Source organism: Branchiostoma lanceolatum, chromosome 4 (assembly GCF_035083965.1).
Source record: "Branchiostoma lanceolatum isolate klBraLanc5 chromosome 4, klBraLanc5.hap2, whole genome shotgun sequence".
In the NCBI taxonomy this organism is placed as follows: domain Eukaryota; kingdom Metazoa; phylum Chordata; class Leptocardii; order Amphioxiformes; family Branchiostomatidae; genus Branchiostoma; species Branchiostoma lanceolatum.
Window position 1 is genome coordinate 7,658,942 of NC_089725.1, and position 18,269 is coordinate 7,677,210.

The 18,269-nt window shown below is 41.3% G+C and overlaps 2 protein-coding genes across 2 annotated transcripts in view; both read right to left on the bottom strand.

Moving 5' to 3' along the window:
* The window catches only part of LOC136434145 (fibrillin-1-like), a 53,983-nt gene extending 44,801 nt beyond the window's left edge, over positions 1-9,182 (bottom strand). The window contains exon 1 of the mRNA XM_066426912.1: positions 8,872-9,182. Coding sequence (XP_066283009.1) covers positions 8,872-9,053 — 182 coding nt within the window. The 5' untranslated portion in view covers positions 9,054-9,182. The remainder of the gene's footprint in view (positions 1-8,871) is intronic.
* Positions 9,183-11,188: 2,006 nt separating this feature from the next.
* Positions 11,189-13,135, bottom strand: LOC136432401 (transcription factor Sox-3-like). Its single transcript, XM_066423648.1, has one exon. It carries the CDS (start codon positions 13,032-13,034, stop codon positions 12,300-12,302), a length of 735 nt encoding a protein of 244 aa, XP_066279745.1. The 5' UTR covers positions 13,035-13,135; the 3' UTR covers positions 11,189-12,299.
* Between the last annotated feature and the right edge of the window lie 5,134 nt (positions 13,136-18,269).

Below are 18,269 nucleotides of genomic sequence, written 5' to 3' on the forward strand. Positions count from 1 at the left end.
TAACCAAGCAGCTTTTTGGGGAACTTTAAATTTTTTAAGACTTTTGAAGATGAGAAGGGCTGCAGCACCCGAGAGAGTTGCTAGGGGGCTAAAAGTCTAATCATTCGTCTAGTTTAGTTAAATTACTGCACCACATACCAAATGTCATAATAACATTCTGGTCTTAAAATGTGTCTTAGAAAAACAATCTACATGGGATCTGAAGTCCCAGTGGTACATGACTAAGTTTCTAAAGCCTTGAATTTTGCTGTTCAGCCACAAATTCACCCAACCAAAAACAAGCACACTGTGCCTAACTTGGACTGTTTTTCTTACCAGTTGAAATGAGGCATACAGTAGTGTGTTTATTTGATTTCCAGCCATCCTACAAGAGTGATGAGATAAACTTGAACCTCAACACGGATCAGGGGATTCAAGATGAAATCTTTGGGGCAGGACGCCAGCAGGGGGTCACCCTGTGATGTGAAGGCTGGCCTGAATGAAAGCTGCTGTTGACATGAGAACATACCAGCAGCTCTTACTGTATCCAGAGAAGTCTAGTATATAACACAGACTCAAGACACAAGAGCCAAGATGCATACTCGATACTGTAAATGCATTTCAGTTCGAGTGGTTTTTGTTTCGCACTAAGGCGAAACTGGAGTGTTTGCGGTAGTTTTAAGTTCGCGGCAGCACTATAGTCACATACTGATACTGCTACAGTATTGGACAAAAATGTTTGCGGTGGTTTTAAGTTTGTGGTGAAACGGTCACCGAGAAAACCGCGAACATAAAACCACCGTGAACATTTCTGCTATACAGTACCTTTACACACAAAAAATATATATCACTCTAAATCTCTTTTAAATGGGATCTGCCAAGTCTGCTTTGACGAAACTGTGAGAATGAACAATCTGACACTTATGTCTTGAGTTTTATCAAAAATCATCCAAAAATGTAAAGAGTATAACCAGCAGCGTATGTTGGGTCGCCACCATAGCAGGTACTTACAGAGCCAAGATTCCTCCGACATTCCTGACCCAAACAGAACAACACAATACAGGTGCTGTCTGTCAACCCAGACGCATCATTACTGACTTAAAGTACCACCTTTCAGCACAGGCTTTTCACCAGGATGACTAGACTTTGGGAAGAAAAATGTCTCACTTTAAACTTAAAGAAAAAAGGTGGTGTTGGCAGGTGTTTGACAGTCAAGGAATCTTAAGATCGTTCTAGAAATTCACTAGCCTGGAAACCATACCATCATGAGGATGCAGCTATCTCTACATTTATACGAGAGTGTTGTCGGCCCACCCAGTTCATTAGCGCACTGCAGGGAATGGTTACGGGGTTGTTTCAATTACTTTGCTTACTCCGAAGGCCGGATAAAAAGAACTGCTACCAGAAACAGACCTATGGTTAGCTGCACTGGGCCCTTTAAAACACCCGGGCCTAGCCAACCAACGGAGAATAGTGACCTGGCTGCATAGAGAACGTCCTAGGCTAGCGTCAAGGAAAATATTCTATACAAATTACAATACTGTAAAAGCAGAAATGTTTGCAGTGGTTTTATGTTCACGGTTTTTGCGGTGAACTCTTCAGTGCAAATTTAAAACCACCTCAAAACTTTTTGCCCACCCATGACTGTAGCGCTACTACAAATTTAAAACTACCGCAAACAAGCCATTTTCTCCCTACCGCAAAATTAAATCCCCACGAACTTAAATGCATTTACAGTACTTCCACAGTGATTGATTTCATTTCTGACATTTTAATGTGATTATTTTTCAACTCTTCTTATAATCAAGAGCCTTTGAGTTTAAAAGACCTGGTTAAGAAAATTCCAGTCTGACAGGGGCCCTTCCACAGTAGCAGTGTTTGATCAGCTGGGAAAGGTAACGTTTCCCAATTGCTGTTGATAAAACAGCTTCGGATCTGCTCTACATACCTACCTGCCTTCATGTCAGTACAGGAGAAACTGTTATTATTGACTATCACCAAATACACTCAAACCTGTACTGGTGGCCACCTATATACATGAGGACCACCTGGCCATTGATATACAGCCAGACTTGTACAAGTGAACACCTTTACATGAGGACCACCTGGACAGTGATATGTACTAGTGACCACCTCCACATAAGGACCACCTGGCCATATTGATATACAGTTAAACTTGTACAAGTGACCACCTGTATACAAGGACAACATGGCCATTGATTTAAAGTCAAACCTGTACAAGGGACCACCTCTACATAAGGAGCACCTGGCCATTGATACTGTAAAACTTGTACTAGTGACTAGCTCTTCATAAGGACTGCAGGCCATTTGTACAGGCGAAACTTTAATTACTGGCTACAACCAAATACACTCAAACCTATACTTGTGATCACTTCTACATAAGGACCACCTGGCCATTGATATAGTCGAACCTGTACAGGTGACCACTTCTTAACGTTATGACCAACTGGTCAATGTGACCATGTTTGGTGGTCCCTTAGATAATGTCTATAGTGATCACCTGTCCACATATACCAGATTTTATTGGTCCCATGGGTGGTCTTCTTGTGCAGTTTTGATTGTACCAAGCCTCTATAACTTCCTTGATTGTACTACTGTTTAGTGCAGTGTGAAGTCAGGTATGACTAGTGCTGCATACCTAAACTCCGGACCTGATCTAGACTGGACCTAACGTTAAGTAAAAAAAAACGTCTGGAAACAAGTCCGGACTTGAAAAAAACTACCTCTCGCTTATACTCTCCTTTTTGTTTTAAACCATCTTAAACCTTCCTTAGATCATGAAATTTGCACTGGAAAAATATGAAAACATTGCCGTTTTTGTGTGTTTTTTAATTTAACTTTTGTGTTTACTACTCACTGTATATAAATTCGCATATATAGTTCGGACCTGAACCTCTGGATCTAAATCCGGACCTGAACCTGAACACGGGTATAGGTACATGTACGCAGCACTAGGGTGTTCTAAAGAGTTCTCTCCAGTAGCTAGGTTGTTCTGTTCAAGGAGGTTTTATATAGATAAAACCTCCTTGTTCTGTTCAATAACTGTCAATACCTGTATGTCTGATCCAGACCAAACAAGCGGCTCAGACTGCGCAGGGACGGGGAAAGCTGTTTATCAACATCCTTTCTTCTGTGCTGAAAGGGATAGTCTGTACTGATAAGATACTGGGTACACCATCATACCTATGTGTATACGGTATTATCTTGATATACACACAGGTATGATAAGATACAGGGTACTAGTACGCCATCATACCTGTGTGTATATGGTATTATGTCATGCCTGGGCCTGATACGGGTGTTCCGGACCGTGTGATAACATACATAGGGTTCGGGAGTGTTATCACACAGGCTTCCATAGAATATTCCGAACGCATTTCGAGCGCGCCGGTTGCGCGGCCGTCGGAAATTCGAATACCGGATTCTGAGATTGGAATCAATGTTGCTACAGTTTCTTGTTCGAGGACACAAAACTCCCTCAACTTCTGGCGCATTCAGCATTGAAATGTGTGTTTTCTCGGGTGGGTATGACCAAGGTATGACATAAATAAAATACAACATGTTGTACTCCGCATCACCCTCGGTCCCAGCACTCCCGCAGGTTCCCCCATCCATGTGCAAGCACGTCCAACCCCCATGTGATGGAGAATAAGAGACGTTAAATTGGATAGAGAGAGAGAGAGAACAGGAATGGATTCCAGAAAGATGGCAAGTTTGTTGCTCAGAAATATCAACACAGATAGGACGGGTAAGGAGAAAACCCTGTATAGGTACCCGTACCCGTATACCTGTATAGGTATACCGGTATACCCCATTTGGGGCCCCAACAAGCCAGGAAACACGCTATGACGGCCGCCATATGGGGCACCCAGAACGGCTGTATTTTACGGTCTCCACATTGATATAAGACACAAACAGTTGACTATACTCGGTCAGAAAATAGCTGAACAATCATATTGTACGATCTTTTGATTTCTATGAAGGACGGAGTTTTGGAAAATACGGAATTTGCTAAGTTCGTACGGAGAGCCTGTCAGAATGTACGAGCACCGATCTCGGAGACCTTTCAACTAAACCTGTTCTGAAAAGAAGTAGAAAAAAACACTCAAACTATCAACCTTTCCGCATTTCATTATCTTCAGATGCAATACTCATGGTCTGTTTGGCTGGAGCTGCCAGTAAACCTGCGTAAAACCTACAGGAAACGCCCGGTTCTCGATGCACGGAAGGTCTGCCATGACACATGTGCGCACAAGCCGCTTTGATAGACGGAAAGTAACCACTTTATATATTGCGACACAAACATTACGGCCATTCGGGGTGATTTGTCTGAATATGCCGTGCTCGGTCTCTGTCTTTAGCGTGAGGCGTTTCCTGTAGGTTTTCCGTATTAAACCTTTTCAGAACGGGTTCAGTTGAAAGGTCTCCGAGATCGGTGCTCGCACGTTCTGACAGGCGCTCCGTAGGAACTTAGCAAATTCCGTATTTTCCAAAACTCCGTCCTTCATTGAAATCAAAAAATCGTAAAATATGATTGTTCAGCTAGTGTTAGCGATGTCCTTTCCTGAATACACTGTTCAAGCCTGACTTGTTTATTTCTGTCTTGGTCCTATTGGGTGTCTATAAATATTGGCAAAAGAGATAATGAACCGTGCAAAGTGATGTGTACATAGTGGTCTCACTTCCGTCTGTGATAGATCTAGAGGACTGAGGAGTATTACTCACATTACCCTCCATTGTTTCTTGGAATATAAACAAGTTTTCTGGGCCAGAGTGGGTCACTTGTACATATGCATCTAACAAGAGTACTCTCAAGCAGAGGTTGGGTCCAGCTAGTTTTTGATGGCTTTTTAAGCATTTTTCTCACAGCCTTTATAGTTTGGTAGGTTTTCTTTTTGTCAAACTGGCTGGCTGGCTGACAAGAAGAAAACCTGGCAAAATAGATTTAGCCCAATAAAAATGCCTAAAAAGATGTTGAAAACAAGCCAGAGCCAAACCCCTGCTTGGAGAGTAATTCACAAGCTAATCTCTAAGGGCCTGGCTTTGGCCATTTTCCTTTTATTCTTCTTCTAGTGACATTTAAAAGAAGTCATTATAGCTATGACATCCATGCTGGCTCTCTTCCCAAAAGCATGTTGAAAAGAGTTTTGAGTCGACTACTGGTGATCACGCCCATTTTCATGAATTGAACCCAAATGAAGATGGGCGTGATCAACCGTTGATATCTGCCTGCTCTCCCCCTCCCGAAGAGGCACTCTTGCTCCTCTGTTGATCTCCTTTTCCATTCATCTTTCCATGGACCACGTTGGCACCCCACTTTCACGTTTGACAAGGCAGCTCGTAACGATAGTGTTTACAACGGTCATTTCAAGGTATGCAAGGAATCCAGCTTCTGGTGCGGATACGAGAAAGCGGGTTCTGTCTGCTCGCGGGTCTATTCAGTACGTTTCCAGTCATCACGCCACAATGAACAACACCGGGATCAAATAAACCTATCCACTACCAGTCTAAACAGTCCTTTTTATACACTGGCAGTTGGGTCAATTTACGGGATTAAGTACACGTGTAAGACAACAAAGGGGGCTGAGAAAGAAAACAAACCTCTCTCTTTGCACTCTGCTTTACAAGGCGGCCGTTGTTTGAGTAGGGATACACCATTTTATAAGAATAGGGAGGGACAGCGGCACATTTTCATCTCAATCTGCAGTATAGGCACAAAATGTGACATTAGGAATTTTCTTTTAAGTCCACAGGACCTGTCCCTCCATCCTGGCAGGGAAATTTACTTGTTTGGACAGACAAAACATTTCACCCTGTCCTTTTCAAAATCTGAACTTCAAGTTCAAGACATGAAATTGAAGAAAGTATATTTTCGTCATCTCAAAATGACAGATTTAAGTTACAATGTAAATTAACAACGTGAGCTTTCAAACAATGAGTGGCACAGGAAAGAAACCCAATGTTAAAATAGGGTTGACCGTTCAGTTTAATAGACGAAAAGCATAGAAAGTTTGAAAAGAATGAAAAATTCACAAGGTAAGAAAAAAGTTCTGTAGTATATCTTCTTACTAATTGTTCAAAATAACCTAGAACTGAAACCACAAAAATTATCCAACTTTCAGCAGGTCATACATGTAGTAAGGTGAGAAAGACATGTTGTGTAAAGTAGAGTGACTTGTCAACTATTGACATTTTCTATTCACAAGTAAGTAGTGCTGCGGATCGAAACCCGAGTTTAGGTTTAGGTTCGGACTCGAGTCCAGAGGTTTAGGTTCAGGTCCGGACTTGAAAGTCCGGACCTGAACAATAAGTTTGGAATATTTTTTTCGTGTTACATGTAACATTGCAAATTGGCAGATATTTTACATGTAATTTGAAAACTATATATACGGAATTATATACAGTCAGTAATTAACACAAAGGTTCAGTTATAAACACAAACAGCAATGTTTTCATATTTTTCTAGTGCAAATTTCACGATCTAAGGAAGGTTTAAGATGGTTTGAAACAAAAAGGAGTGTATAAGTGAGAGATTTTTTTTTTTCAAGTCCGGACTTGTTTCCAGACGTTTAGGTTTTTTTGGACTTGAACCTAAACGTTTTACAAGTCCGGAACCGGTCCGGCCGGACCGATCCGCACCACTACAAGTAAGTGGTGAACATCAACGTTAACCTCATCCGCACGGTTGTTCAAACTGGACAAGAATAAATCTCCACAATTTGAAGCTGTTAGTTTGGTGTTAAGAACAAAGCTGATTAGCACTAGCATACTGCAGGATGGAGACCTAACAGCAGCCTACTAGTAGTACACCAGGCCTTCTCACAGGGGTACAGAGAGTAAAATTTGGCAAATATTGGGTGAATGATATTGGCCAGGAGAATCAGTCCACAGGAAGTCATATTTCCCCCTCTTATGAAACCCTAAAGGGGCCAAAAGGCAAATAGTACACTTGTGACTGATGACTGATTTTGATTGATTGATTGATTGATTGATTGATTGATTGATTGATTGATTGATTGATTGATTGATTGATTGATTGATTGATTGATTGATTGATTGATTGATTGATTGATTGATTGATTGATTGATTGGTCGATTGATTGATTGATTGATTGATTGCTTGGTTCTCAGGTTCACTAGTTCATTTTTTTCTAATCTAATTTAAGACCCGACAGATTAAGGCTTTACCAGATAAAAGTTATATTCTGAACACAATAAGATGATATCACAAAATGCCAGCTTGTCTTTTCTACTTTCATTTTCATTTGGCCCATCTGATGTATCATTTTTCTCCAAATATCTCAGAACCAAGAAACTAGATTGTCATGGCCTCTTCACTGAGCACTCTCTTATTCATTCAGCGTAGTAGGTGCACTTCAGAAGATGAACTTAAGAAGGACACCGTAGAGTTCACTGAAAGGTCTTGAAAACAGAAAGACATGCAACACCTCTAAATGTCCAGAGGGACAGATCTGGAAACACTTGACAGCAAGCCAGAACCCAGAGAAGCAGCCATGGCCTCCACCACTGTAACTCAGACCAGCCAGTTTGTTTATTTTGAGAAGTGAATAGTGGACTACTGTCAGGAACCCCACCGCTACAACATAAACACACATCTCACCGAGACAAACCCTCCGACAATCATCCCCTCTTCAACTGTTTCTTTTCGTACCACTAGTGCGGCGTATTGTATTACCAAATATTTCCACCTCGAGGTTTACCCTGTTGGCATGGCAACTCAGAGCAACTTTGTTCTCCCAGTAGAAATACCTGGAAGTCAGCCACAGGTATCTACCAATCCCCTTACTGACCCATTCACAGCTGGGAGTGCAGACCTGTTTATCCCAGACTTCCTTCCTCTCTCGTCTCAAGTTTAAACAGAAAACGTGGGGAAACTTTAGCTCCGGAAATCAGAGCCATCGCTGGGAGGCTGAAAGTATCGGGGATGGCTTTGTAGAAGAGAACACATTGAAGCCCTGTGAAAGTCCTGTGGACTAAACACATCTTTGGTTGGGCAGCCAGGAAAGGATACCCTACCTGCCCTGGTCACTTATAAGTGTCTACTAGAACTGATGTTTGTCTAGCTGTGTTGTGCAGCATGTAATGGTAGATATCAACTTTAAGTTCTGTTATGAATTTTCACAACAAAATTCATCTTGGTTTCAAAAAATGACAGGCAATAAATTATGTCAAATCAGAAGATAAAAATTAAGTAAATTAAACAACTCTTCATATAGTGGCAATCATCACATTTGATATAATGCATGGCCAAGTTTCAAAGCTTTTTCAAAAAATGATGGACAATAATGTCAAATCAGAGGGGCAAAATTAAATAAATTTAACAACTCTTCATAGTGGCAATCCTTACATTTGACATAATGCATGGCCAAGTTTTTAAAGTTTAAGCTTCAAAGTTTTAAGGAAACTCTGAGAGAAATTAAGGGAACTCTGTCACACAGTTAACTGAAGGGACTACCCTTAAAATTTATGTACGAATAAAATACATTTTAAAAAAGCTCGTAACTTTTAATGATTTCTGTTAATCTAGCTCGATTTAATGTTTTATCAACTTTTGTTCAACTCTATGTCAAAGTTTCAGACTCCCAGTCTGTGTGATAAATAAAGGCTGGGGCGGATAAGTGAAACCAGATCGGTCGGGCAGACGGTCTTCATTACCAGGTAAACTTGACTTCGGGATGACAAATAGACCGCAGGAAAGGCGAGATGGCCCGTCTCTTGGGACTTAGCATCATTAAATGCCCAGGAGGTGACCATTAAAGGTCCAGAAAAGTGAAAGTTCCATAATTTCCAACTGAAAGTCCTTTCCCGACCGATGGTAACGGAATTTTTCTTGATGAAAGCGTTCCTTACCTCTTTACTCTCTCAGCTGGTAGACGACTTGGTTTGTCCTGACGAGAGTTTTTCTCGGCTGGAGCCGCGGACTCGCCGACTGCCTGCAACACCGCCGCGAGGAGCAGGCACAGCGCGCGGAGCTTCTTCGGTCTCAGGCCCGCAAGCACGCCGCAAGGACCCTGCAACCATATCGAGACCATTTCCTTGAGATTTGCACGCTATTTCCTGCTTGGAATTCCCCCACGATGATTGCTAGTGGTGAAGGGAAGTCCAGGGTAAGCCGTACCCGCTGCTAGACTCCACACGAACCACACACAAACCTCCCGCTCTCACCGTTAGCAAACTTTGGGGGTCAGAGGGGAACGGACGCGCGCACTCTCACCGCTACACAGGGGCGTGCTGGACTGGTCCACTTCTTGTTTGTTGGTTTGCTGGTTAGTTGGTTTGTTGGTTTGTTGGTTTGTTGGTTTGTTGGTTTGTTTGTTTGTTGGTTTGTTGGATGGTTGGTTGGTTGGTTGGTTGGTTGGTTGGTTGGTTGGTTGGTTGGTTGGTTGGTTGGTTGGTTGGTTGGTTGGTTGGTTGGCTGGTTGGTTGTTTGTTTGGTTGGTTGGTTGGTTGGTTGGTTGGTTGGTTGGTTGGTTGGTTGGTTGGTTGGTTGGTTGGTTGGTTGGTTGGTTGGTTGGTTGGTTGGTTGGTTGGAAAATATTGAAAAATTTCCATCGGTTGATTTTGGAGTAAAGGGCACTATTTGTTCCTTTCATACATCAAAAGCCATCCAAAGGTTTATGAGTTATGTTGACCACAACCAGGCAGACAGACACGCCAAAAACTTTACCCCCATTTTTCATTCAGGTAATGAGCTGCTACTGTTTATCTGTAATACATATGTCAGCCGCCAGGTAGCGCCTTTAACGGGTCTACTGAGCCAATGTGAGCAAACGACCTGAAACTACAGGACACCAGATCGAAATGGTTTTGGAAGGACATTCGCCTTTGAATTTGACATTCTTCAGCTTCTAGTCTTCGCTCTAATTACCCATGCATGTAGTTCAACTGCTGAATCAAAGGCCAGCCTCTTTTTTTCGCCAAAACTACTGTGTAGTGACACTGCCAAAACTGCACAAACGACTGCCGGTACCTAAGCAAGCACTTTTCATAGTCATAGTTACTGACTACATCCCGTATGATTTTCCGACTCTGTGCAACAATGTTAGAATCAATCTTTAAAAATACGCGAAGATTAACAAAGATTTTGTGTTTGGCTGGTATTTTATGATTTGTTTTGCCTCACGACGGTCAAGTTCTAGCCTCTACCAGGCCCCGCGGATGGCTGCAAAAATAGTAGAAATTGGCCAAATAGAGTGAATAGTATGCTAAGGGAGTCGGCTACGGAGAGAGGGTCCAGTGCAACTTCTATAGCGTGCTAACTTCTCTGACATGTTATCCGTCTATTTGGCCAATTTCTAGGATTTTTCCAGCGACCTGTGGAGCCTGGCATTTATATTTCGTAGTGTGTAGTTGACCGTGAAATAAGAATGGGACAATGTGAATGTGAAGTTGAACGTGCGAAAGTCAATGTACTTTTTGATGCGTCAATAAAGCTACGTTGCGATTTCTACGTCTGTTGCAATTTTCAGTACGTCTCTTGGGAAGCATGCGCTACTGTTCTTCGAGGTCAGGTCACTTTTACCGTCTGGTAGTTTCACCTGGATCAGCCTATGCCGCAGTTAAAGCTCTCACTGGACCCGCGGCACGCTGGCGGCGTCGCTGCGGCCGATCGAATTGACAATGCACTCAACGAATTTCATCGACAAAAAGCGAGCATTTTTAAGCCTTGTGTGTTTTGTTGTCTTTTTGGTCATACTTGTACGTTTTGAATGATATTCCCATTATAAAGTCAAGGGTAACACAAATCCAGTTTAGAACGCAGTGACGCCGCCAGCGTGCCGCGGGTCCAGTGAGAAGGGGGCTTAAGCTCTATCTCTCACCATGCACAGTAACACTGTAGCCGAAGTGAGGGCGCGCTTTTGTATTCTGTGTTTATAATTTCTTTGGAACTGAAACGTAAAATCTAGTTTTTGGACTCTCCAAGCAGAGGTTGTTGGGGGAAAATTGTGACCTTCTTATCATACGCCCTGTTTTCTGTCCGCACTCCCATATTACGCTGTTAGGGAGTGTGGACAAAACAACAGGGCATATGATCATAAGAAATTCACAATTTTCCCCAACAATCTCTGCTTGGAGAATTCTGTATAGTTTTTGTACGAACAGCCTAGACATGCTCTACAATCTGTACACGAAAGCAATGAAGAACAAAGGGAAAACTGTCCGTGAATTCGTTTCATAGCTTGATATCTATTTATTTTCTTTGCTACATTACAAAGGTAAGTAGCTCGTCACATTCGGTCTATTCTCTACTGCCATAAAACAGTTGCAATATTACACATATAGCGATAGCTGCCTTCTCAACGCGGCATTATCAAACCGCAACATTGCTGTAGTATTTACACAAATGATAATAAGAAATTCCTTCAAAATACATTGTTTGGCACCGTATACTAGTAGTTTTACTACAAAACCCTTATTTTCGCTGTAGTTACATCATTACACTACTTTGTATCATTATCTTTTGATGCATCGTTTGATTTGCATATAGAAAGATTCTAACGAAGTCTGAACACCGGTAATTATGCTGTACATGTGATCACTTTTCTGATTTCTAAAGAAACTCAACCTGTTTTCACTTTAAAAACCCTGCGAAGCAAAACGTATTTGATGCTAGAGTCGGAAGTAATCATGCCTTCGAAAAGGCATTCGTTCAGTGACAAAGTGGGTTTTCATCGTGATCTCACATAGTTTTCTAGACATAAACAAAGTTTCCTGCTTGGGAAAATGTTACATGTCGAAACACTATCTAACATACTGTCGCTAGTTGTACACATAGAGTAGTTCTACAGCGGTTTTGAGACTTGTACACCTATAATATAACAAGTTTGGGCAAAAGCTACCCCCCCCCCTCAATGGTAACATTAGACTCGTCCACCTAGCAACAATTGTCCACAAAATTTTGTACATGGCAGTCATCCAAAACTGGTTTGAATCACAAAACAAAAAACAGGAGTTTCGCAGATTAATATCATAAGTTCTGGAAATGACCAGAAGCTACGCCAAAAATAGCAAAAAGGACATGAACTCGTGGAATATGAAATGATTTCTTTGAACCACCTGTGGAACAAAATAAATGCACATTGTCTAAAGATAAGTATGTAAACCTACACGTGGACAAATTGATGTCTCCTTTTAAGAAATTAATACACTACACTGGAAATCACACACCGATATATGTATCCTAAAAATTTACCTTAACCCAGATAGAATGTGTTCATACAGTTTGAAACGGACCCAAAAATACTCTGGGCGAAGTTGAACATTCTGTCCTAAAAAGTTCAACAGTGTTCGCTGTAGTACGGCCGGATGTGGTCGTCGTAGCTGGCGGGCGGCCTTTCGGGCTTCACCCCGCAGAAGTCGGCGGTGCTAGGGTAGGATGAGACCGGGTAGGGTTGGAGGGCGCAGCTGCTTGTTGTGTAGGACGTGGTGGGCGGCATGGAGGCGTAGGTGCTGTAGGTGAGCGCCGCCATGTCGTATCTGGTCGGCATGCTGCCTGCTGTGGTCGCCGCTGCAGAAGACGGGATGACCTGGTGACTGTACGGGTTGGTCGGGTCTCTCATCATGGAGGAATGGTAGCCGCTCATGTAACCGTTCATGTGGGAATACTGCTCCGGCATACTCATCTGTAAGGCGGGCGGCGGGCTGCAGTTGGACCCCGGGAAGTAGTTGGGCGGCATCCCGCCCGGCATGGTCGGGAAGCTGGTGTTCTTCATCATGGTTTTCAGCTTGCGGCGCGGACGGTACTTGTAGTCGGGGTACTTCTCCATGTGCTCGGCGCGTAGCCGCTTCGACTCTTCCACGAACGGCTTCTTCTCCTCCGCCGGCAGTTCCTTCCACATCTCGCCCAGCCGTCTGCTGATCTCAGAGTTGTGCATCTTCGGGTTGTCCTCGGCGATCTTCCGACGCTGGATGCGGGACCACACCATGAAGGCGTTCATGGGTCGCTTGACGTGGTCCTTTTTCGCTGTTTCGTCTTCTCTCTTCTCTTGATGCATCATCATGTTGATAGACATTTTGGTAAATCACACTAAACTCTGGAGGACGCGGCCGGCTTGGTGTGGACGTACTCGAGCCAGTTGCACAATGCACTGAAGCCCACGGGAGACCTACGGGCTTCTTATCTGAATGACAATAGGTGGAAAATACCTTGCATGACAATAGATCACACTACCAGGGCTTTGCCAAGTGACCAATCAAACGGCTTTTACCATCGCTTTACAAGCACCGAGCATAAGGTGTCTTATAAGCCTCGAAAAAGTCATATCCAACTCACAGAATAAAAACGAACATATCAACCTCTTGCAAACTATGAATAGAAGATTATAACACAAATTTCTCTTTTATAATTTCACAAGAATGTCACAAGACGGTGATTAATGCTAATGTTAACATGCATTAAAAGGCGACAATATGGCAATTACCACTCATTGTCGACGCACAAAAAGTATCATGAAACGGGACAAAGGGCCATGTTGACTGCTTAGCGCAGGGCAAAGAACATCCTAGCACCTGTCCATCCACAACAAGCATTTCTACAGACAAAGTACAATAGTTTCGTGTTTATTGAAAGTGTGTCAGCAATACATTTCCTGTCAAAGCAAAACTTTTGGTTGACAACAACTGATTTTTCGACTTGGGAGCAAAATTTCGGCGTTCGAAATGTAAGGGGATTCGTCCCTTCTATCAAGGAGGTTTTGATTAAACCTCCTTGCTTCTATATATGCACTGTTAATGTTTCACGTGTGTTGAGGGCGAGATTTGTACGGCTTCATCGTACTTGGAGGGGGAGGGGGGCCATTCTGCTGTCGCCACTTGTTGAAATTGGCGGCCATACAATAAGAACGATTTGTATGGCTTTGTTCAAATTTTTAAAACTCCAATTTAATTTTTTTGTTGTTGCGCTCGGTGCCGATATTCTTTCTTTGAAATGTTACAATGTCGAAATGATTTCCTGCAGACGGTTTTTGTTACCTTCTATCATAGAAAAAACTTTATTGACACAACAAGGCGGCCATTGGCTTTCTAAGAGCCTTCCAGTTCTACAAATATAGATTCACAACAGTAGATACCGTATGATTTTAGCATAGTAATAACAAGGAGCGTCAACGTGACCTTGACCAACGTCCGTACCACAATTTCTAATATCTGAATATTCGCTTATATGAATTTACCTATTTGCATACAGTAAGGGTTGTCCACTCGTTTAACGTTGCATGTAAAACAAAGTACACATCACTAATACGTAAAGTGAAGTGGACACGAAATCTCTCAAAAATACATGTATTTGCTGGTCAAATCTTGACATAGTACTAACTTGATTTTTACGTTTATAAAGTTCCGTGCTGAATTGCAGCAGAAAACGACGGATATTGTGTCCAACACTGATATGCAAGTCCAGGTACACAGGTACATGTATATACAAGTCCAGTACGGGAACAGTTTAACACTATTGTGTCAGTCGGCTAGGTGGGTGGTGCCTAGGTTGGGACGTCACACCAACTGGCACCGTTCTTTCATTTTATCCTGGCAATGAAAGTACAAGTTTATATGGAGAAAAGTGGCAAAAGTCGCGAGGAAAGCCACGTATTCGATTGTTATCATATACTTAAAATCATTTCGCCTACAAGCGCCCCAATTCTCTTCTTGTTATTGTCGGAACAATATTCGAGATTATCACAACAACAGTTAACCACTAACAGTAATGAAAGTATGGTTTCCGTAGGGAGGTTGAAATATGATTTTGATCTTAGAACGAATAAGAGTAAGAATCAATTATTCAATGTTTCAAAACCATTAGAAAAGTGGAATTCTTCTATGTTAAAAAATGGTTGAAATGATTAAGCTTTGGTCAGACAAACGGTAACAAAAGGTAAAAAGGACAACGTGTCACTAATTAGAGCATGAGTGAATGACCTAGCGCCACTAGAATGGCTTCCAATTTTGGGTGTATACTAGTAGCCTATTCGTACTAGTTCCGTAAATGTACTCATTGAGCTTACTAGTACTTTGTGGTGGTCTATCGTACACCTCTATAGCAGAAAAAAACGACAATAAATGATATTTTTGCTGATATTTGTTGGTTCTTTTTCTCATATCCCTCTTTCAAATTCATTTCTGTTCCGGTCTGATTGGCTACAACTGATTGGCCCATAATTTGATTGACGTTTTCATTGCAACAGTTCTGTCAAGGAGGTTTTATAACCTCCTTGGTTCTGTTAACCTTCTCGATGGAATTCGGTGCGAAACGGCTACTTCAGTGTGCTAAGGGTTAAGTTGGTCGTAAACAAACGATTTGATTTTTGGCCCTAAATGTAGTTAGCGTTCATTTCATACACCCTTTACAGCACATGTATTATTCTATTACTAAACAACAGCACACACTTGGTTGTAACACTTCGAATATTCCGTTAGACGTACAGGATTCCGATTATTACGTAAATGTTTCAACCGTTTTGATTTGTAAATTCCATCCCTTCAAGTCACGAATGATATACCGTATATAGAATTGACATGATTGTTGTATCGCAGGGGTCATTAATGGAACCTCTGTAAGTGACCTATAAATTTATAGGATCTTATGGGTGTTTTCGGCTAGATGGTAAAGATTGTTTGTACCTTGGTTGCCCGTGCCAATTATTGGTATTTCATAAAGCTGACAGGGAATTTGGTACAAACATACCTTACTGCAGACCACAACAGATAGTCTGTGCATTATTAAAGGAAACCCAAGCAATATCAGGGTCCGAAAAATTGGACTTTGACAGTCAATTTATTTAGTTATTTCTATAAATGCTTAGTTCAAGCAACACTATCACAATGTATAGCACAACGTTCATGATGCAAAAATACGAGGTTGTTGTGAGAACTCACTGAGAATCGTGGCCGGAGTTTTTGTAGGCTCACGAAACCAAGGGGATCATCGATTTTGCGCGGTTTTAAAATCCTAAAAGTATGAAGTTATTACGCAAATGTGCTAAACAATGTTAGTAAATGTCACTACCATAAAGATTTCAGCAATTTTTGATTTCCATTTTTAAGCCCTAATATTATTTTGGTTGCCTTTAACTTTGTCGTATTTTTTCTATGATTTCAAGCCATCGGAATGAAAATAGGGCGCAATTTGGATGTTAAATTTACAGATGTCCTACGAGGATTTTTTTCTGTATAAAGTGTCCGAGAAGCTCTGCACAAAACAAAGAGGTTAAAAGGGTCTTATTTTTTAAACGTTTAACCTCCTTGTTTAAGCACACCCTGGTGCTCATAAAAAAAGAGAATTTACTATGAGGACTCATCAAAATTTGACATATACAATAGATAAGTATGCTTTTGGTACGTGTTTTGTTTTTCTTTTCTAGTCTACAATAGATTATACACTTTAGGACCCATGTAAATTGTTTTAGATACAAAGATACTTGAGAAGAAGTCAAAGAGATGAAAACAAATGCGGATGAACCATTCTTCGTTTGAGGGGGTCAAAATGACGCAAAGCAATACATACTATCTATTTGTATGATCACGGTGGTATCTATATTTCGAACATGTCCCAAAGAATCTGACACTGGGATATTCTTTCACATGTTGAGGTTCAGTCATACGCCAAGTTCATGATGACGCGGTGAATTGATTAATGTTTCATAACGGAACATGGCTACTCTTACAATGTAACGTTAGTTCACATAAACTCGCGGGGTAATATAAACTCGGGATTTTTAGAAACGGTGTATTTAGGGATATGTGCTAGTTGCAACATCAGTTATAACGCCAGCAATGCAAACCCGATTCCCGGTTTTACGTGAACTAACGTTACAGCTGCATGAAACTGATACGAACAGATTCTTCAAAAGAAACGACTCCGTTCTGAACTAAATTTCCACATCAGGAATTACAGGAAATACAGACAAACCACTGGACAAGTTTATAGAATAAATGGTACTAGTAATCGGAACAAAATCGATGTAACGTTTAGCAACAAAGCCTTTGCCATCTTTTGGAAAACGTATGCTGCCACTGTTACGTGATACTGTATGTAGCTCAAACCTCATTGGCTGCCTCATAAAAGTAAGACAAAAATAAGATTATGAGTAAAAAAAGAGCAAAAAACGTAAGAGTTGTCAGCAGCTGGGGATCAGAAGTTTAAATGTTGAATGCTTGTAAACCACATTTGAGTAGAACGTATTTAAACTTTGCTCTATACACGACTTTTACAAAAGTAGCAAAAAAGTATTTTCGTCACTTCTGTCAAGTTTTCCCACAGAACGAAAAAAAGGGAACGAAAAAAGACAAAACAAAAACTTATGGGTCTGACATAAATAATTGTCTGGCGAAGCCGGATTTGACAGGTTGTTTTATATGGTAATTCATAATTGGGCAATGCAATTTCAGGGCCAAAGAAATGGAAATGCCAACCTCGGCCTCTCGTTAACACTCGCGAAGGTGATAATGAGATGTAAATATATTAGCATTCCTAAGCAAGACAACAAAGGTGTCTTTGCAACCCGAAACCGTACCAGTGCGATACAACGTGAGCCGATTGGGAACAGAAGGCTAATTAAATTAATTTGACGTGTTTTCGAGCGGTGCGGTCTCTGAAGCCACACAACTTGTGTCCCAAGTGAGAAAAATACCAAAGAACGTTTCAGACGGCCTTATGTCTAACTTTCGGTTCCCCGTGGTTAGGACTTTGTAAAGACGGAATAGATACATGTGTATTGCGAAACAAGATCTTGTGAGAAAAAGGACCAATAAATGAATGAATGAAGACCTTTATTGCACATTTTTGCCACGCGTGCACACTGGCCTAAGTACAGGTCACAACAAAACACGTTTTATGTTTCAATAAAAATTAAGCTCAACCAAGGAGGTTGGTTCAACTTCTATCTGCTCACTTTTTAGTAATAAAGGATCAGATCTGTTTTCGGATGGCAGGTTTGTCTACCTGCATTGTAGATATCGATATGAATTTGTATAACGAGTGCCATTTTGTCATCAATAAAACCAAGGAGCTCAAGGTTTAAATCTGTATTTAAACCTTGATAAAACTAACTTCGTCTTGGAGTTTCGAATTCAGACCCCCTGTTCAGATGAAGACAGAAATAATTTCTTACCGCACAAGCCAAAAAAACACCATGAACATTCATGTCAAAACTCACGTGGATTTCTTGTATTGTTAGATTTGGACGTTCCTGTGACATAATCATTATATTTATGAACAAATAGTAACCCTGAAAAAATATTGAAGTGAAGCAAGA

Coding starts and splice junctions, on each gene's coding strand:
- LOC136432401 (XM_066423648.1), bottom strand. CDS start 13,034: ATGTCTATCAACATGATGATGCATCAAGAGAAGAGAGAAGACGAAACA.